This window comes from Vicia villosa, linkage group LG3, assembly GCF_029867415.1.
Source record: "Vicia villosa cultivar HV-30 ecotype Madison, WI linkage group LG3, Vvil1.0, whole genome shotgun sequence".
Classification (NCBI taxonomy): domain Eukaryota; kingdom Viridiplantae; phylum Streptophyta; class Magnoliopsida; order Fabales; family Fabaceae; genus Vicia; species Vicia villosa.
In genome coordinates, this window is record NC_081182.1 from 146,873,344 (window position 1) to 146,878,157 (window position 4,814).

At 35.1% G+C, this 4,814-nt stretch overlaps 1 protein-coding gene across 1 annotated transcript; it reads left to right on the forward strand.

The window, feature by feature from the left end:
- Positions 1-713: 713 nt before the first annotated feature.
- LOC131659130 (uncharacterized) lies at positions 714-4,594 on the forward strand. Its single transcript, XM_058928364.1, has 4 exons — positions 714-1,166; positions 1,242-1,389; positions 1,563-1,999; positions 4,139-4,594. The coding sequence occupies exons 1-4, from the start codon at positions 714-716 to the stop codon at positions 4,592-4,594; spliced, it is 1,494 nt and encodes a 497-aa protein (XP_058784347.1).
- Positions 4,595-4,814: the final 220 nt, after the last annotated feature.

Here is a 4,814-nt window from a genome sequence, read left to right on the forward strand (position 1 = left end):
CGAACTGGGTTAGCAATTCACTGTGTTATTTATCTTCTGCATTGTATTGTCTGTTCAGTCTTTAATGTTGTAACATCGTGTATAACATCAGGTTCAGGTATGATAGTTGTTCCTTTACAGAACCAATAAAGTTTATAATCTGGTTATGTTGACTTAACATACATGATCCCAGTACTCCTGGACTCCTTCTTAGGGATAATTTAAAATTGGGGATCTTTTTGTTTTGCCTTTGCTAAGTTGATAACAAATCAGATGTCTTGACATCGTGAATCTGTCATACCAGAATTTTAGATTTATTAGAAATAATGTCTGCACCCCCGCCTTTTGGACAAATTTTAATGTCAATTGTAGGCGTCATAATGATTTAATTATTTATGCATTAATTTTGAAACATAGGTATGGATCGTAGTTGGATGAGAGCTAATCGATTAAGTTCTGAGTACGAACATGGAGTGATGGAATTTCTAAAGTTTGCTGAAAATAATGCTAAAAAAGATCTTCCTCCTCCTAAAAGTAATGCGGAAGAAAGTCTTCCTACGCTTATTCTATTTCCATGTGTTCGTTGTGCAAATCAAGAACCAAAACTTAGTAAGAAAGAAATCATGAATCATCTAATTTGTGAAGGGATTTGTCAAAGTTATACACAATGGATATGGCACGGTTAAGTAGTAGCAAAGTCAAATGTGTCCTAAAGAGATAATGTTAGTGTAGAAATGGATGATCGTCTGGAAGACATGATGCGTGATATTGGACAAGATTCGTTTAAGAGGGCACATGTGTATGATAGTTTATATAATGACAAGGATACACCTTTGTACCCGGGATGCACAAATTTTACACGTTTATCAGCCGTATTAAAATTGTTTTATCTGAAGGCAATTAACGGGGGGACTGACAAAAGTTTTACCGAATTGCTTGAATTGTTGACTAAAATGCTTCCAGAAGGTAACGTATTTCCAAGTCGTTATTACGAGGTTAAGAAAATATTTTGTCCGATGGGTTTGGAGTATGAAAAGATACATGCATGCCCTAATGGTTGCATATTATACAGAAAAGAGAATGTAAACTATAACCATTGTCCGAAGTGCAAGGCTTCACGCTACAAAAAGATACATGGTGAATCTAGTGATGATGAGGAGGTCAAAAAAGGTCCTCCCGTGAAAGTGGTATGATACCTACCGATAATTTCAAGGTTCAAGAGATTATTCGCTAATGCATACGATGCAAAGAATCTTAGATAGCATGCAAAAGAAAGAAAATGTGATGGACAAATTCGCCATGTAGCAGATTCTCTGCAATGGAAGAAAATAGATTCTTTGTTTCCAAATTTTGGCAAAGAGTCGAGAAACCTTAGACTTGGACTTTCTACTGATGGAATGAATCTGTTTGGTAATCTAAGTACTAATCATACTTCTTGGCATGTTCTTCTGATGATTTACAACCTATCTCCTAGGCTGTGCATGAAGCTTAAATATATTATGTTATCGACGATGATTTCGGGCCCAAAACAACCAGGAAATGACATAAATGTTTATCTAAGTCCACTGATCAATGATTTAAAGGTTTGGTGGGAGGAAGGGTGGATGTTTTTGATGCGCAGTCTAGTGAACAATTCAATATGCATGCCATGTTGTTTTGCACCATCAACGATTTTCCAGCATATGGCAATTTGTTTGGGTATAAAGTTAAAGGGCATAAAGCGTGTCCTATATGTGAAAAAGACACGTGTTTCCATCAGCAAGAAAACGGAAATAAGATTTTTTATCTCGGGCATCGTAAATTTCTAAATCGTTATCATCCATATCGTAGATTACAGAAAGCTTTCAATAGGGAACAAGAGCATGATGTTGCTTCAAAGACCTTAATTGGAGAGGAAGTTTATCAACGACAACAGGACATTACTGCTATCTTTGGAAAGTACCAAAAGCGACCTATTGTAAAAAATATATGGAAAAAGAGGTCGGTTTTCTTCGATCTTCCATATTGGTCTAGTCTTGAGGTAAGACATTATATTGATGTGATGCACGTGGGGAAAAATGTATGTGGTAGTGTAATCAGAACACTTCTCAACATTCAAGGCAAGACAAAGGATGGTGTCATACCCCAAAGTTTTCCCATTATATTTCAAAATATCTTGGCTCAAGCAGTCTCTTCAGACTCACATGATCTTCAACTGCTTAAGACTATGCAAGAATTGGACACACTTATATGTCTCCTAAACAACAAGCCTCCAACCAGTGTTTTGTTTCTTTTCAAGGAAATGGAACTTCTGAGGCCTCAAGTGGACTTCATGGCTTCTCATATGCCTCAAAGAATCCTCACATCAAGTTTCAAGCTCTGATTCACAAGATTGCTCAGTCAGAAGCTCAAATGATCAATAGTCGACTAGTTTGACCTAAAAGTCAACTATGGTCAAAATATAGTTAAAACTCCTGATTTTTGGCCAACAGCCTTCATTTGAAGTAATATTCATCATATTATCAAGGGTTGGTCGTGATTCATCAGAAAAGATTCAAAGTCAACAAAAGTCAAAGTTTCCAAAATAGGGTTTCTAAACTTAAGGTCAACTAAACTTTGACCGGTCATAACTATCACATGGTTTATCAGAAATTGTCAACCAAATGCCTATTCTCAAGGAAATTCAATTCTTTACAACTTTGATATTGGGTCCAAGACCAAAAATGCGTCATTTGAGAGATAGGAGCCAAAACATTACAGGTCCTTTTAAAAGTTCACAAAAAGCTATTTTTTGTCAAGGCAAATATCATCAAGATAAAATCTCCAAATTCAAAAAAAGGTTCCAAAGTGCCTTGTAGAGGACATCTTGGGCTTTCCAAAAAGTCCTAGAAAACTTCCATACAATAAAATTAGGATTTTATTTTATAATTAGGATTTTATTTTAATTCCTTTCCTTAAAAATAAACAAAAATCACAAAAACAAATAATTTAATTAGTTAGATTAATTAGGGTTTTTTAGCCAAGATAATTTATTTAATTAATTTGCTTAATTAGGTTTTCTAGCCAATTATTAATTAATTAGGTTTTAACCAATAATTGGTTAATTAGTTTATAATTAGGGTTTAATTAATTAAATTTAATTTAGACTTTTAAGTTTAGATTTATTAATAATTAGTTAGGTTTCTACCTTTTAACCCTAATTTCTTTAACATTCGATTTATTGATTTTAACCCTCCCTTCCGTTGCCTTTCGATTAAATATTCAAGTCCCTCCTATGTGGGGATACCTTAGCAAATGCTGCCTATGATTCAAAATCATCATAGCCCATTCGGAATAAAGATCATAGTCCCTTCGAGTTGCCTGGGATAAAATGATCTCGTCCCTCCATGTTGCCTTCGATTAAATGATGATAGTCCCTTAGAACGCTAAGGTATCCTTACTAGTTGCCTGTTATGACTATTCGCATCCAATGCATAGGACTTCCTACCCTCTTTATGGTATGGATAGCCCCTATGACTATACGATGACTCTCGATGTCCCGAATACATCCAATGTATATGACTACCTGCCCCTATATGGTATGGATAGTACTATCGCTCAAGGAAAGTCTTTAGAATATGAAATACCTTACGAACTTAGGGTAGGTAACTCTTAAGTGCTTGCTCACAACAAATCAAATGCTTTTCACATCCTGTTTTTTAACATTGTCTTTTCAGACATTTTCAAAAATAAAAATGTTTCTCTAAACACACACGACACTTTTTCAAACATTTCAAACAAAAACAAGTGAGCTAAGCAATTAAGAGCCCATGGATAACCCTGGATACAAAGGGTGCTTACACCTTCCCTTTGTATAATCTACCCCCCGAACTCAAATCTTTTTAAAAGGTCTTTCCTGTTCTTTTATACCTTTCCTAATTGGATAAAATAAAAGTCGGTGGCGATTCTTGCACACCGCAACATTTGTTTGCGAAATAAAATATAAAGTCAGTTCTCCCACCATATTACAGATGGTATTAATGCTCGTCTAGATTTGGGCGTGATGGGTATACGAGAAGAGCTAACTCATAATATATAGGTACCACCTATTTGTTCAAATTAAGTTATCCTTACCTTTTGATATTAAAATAACGTGTTCATAAATTTAATTGTTGAAATTCTAGATGATAATATTATATAGGTAACAAGACGTATTTGCCTCCTGCCTGCTACACTTTGTCTAAAAAAAGAGAAAACAAGTTTTTGTGAGTGTTTAGAAAGTATCATAGTGCCGCATGGTCACTCATCAAATGTCAAGAGGCTTGTTTCGGCTATAGATCTCAAATTAGTTGGCTTAAAATCTCATGACTGTCATGTCTTAATGCAAAAATTACTACAAGTGGCTATTTGTGGGATACTGCCTAACAATGTTAGGAAGACTATAACTAGGTTGTGCTTGTTTTTCAATGCAATTTGTTGCAAAGCCATTGATCCATTAGAGTTAGACGATTTGGAAAATGAGGCTGCAGTTATCTTATGCCAATTAGAGATCTTTTTTCCTCCTTCATTTTTTGACATTATGATTCACTTGATTGTTCATCTAGTAAGGGATATTAGTTATATGGTCCAATTTTTTTACGGTGGATGTATCAAATAGAGCGATACATGAATATCCTAAAAGGGTATACCAAAAACCCATACCGTCCGGAAGCATTGATTATTAAGAGGTACATTGCAGAAGAAGCAATTGAGTTTTGTTCTAAATATTTGTCGGAAGTGGATGCTGTAGGGGTTCCCAAGTCTCGTCATGATGGAAGATGTGAGGGTGTGGGTACACAAGTTTTAAAGGTCAAGAACTTAAGTATTGATGTGGTTAT

Excerpts from the sequence above, each read along its gene's own strand:
- LOC131659130 (XM_058928364.1), top strand. The coding sequence starts at position 714 with ATGGATGATCGTCTGGAAGACATGATGCGTGATATTGGACAAGATTCG. Across the intron at positions 1,167-1,241 it reads AAGGTCCTCCCGTGAAAGTG|CATGCAAAAGAAAGAAAATG; the intron begins GTATGATACCTA and ends AATCTTAGATAG. Across the intron at positions 1,390-1,562 it reads TGATGGAATGAATCTGTTTG|GTTTGGTGGGAGGAAGGGTG; the intron begins GTAATCTAAGTA and ends AATGATTTAAAG.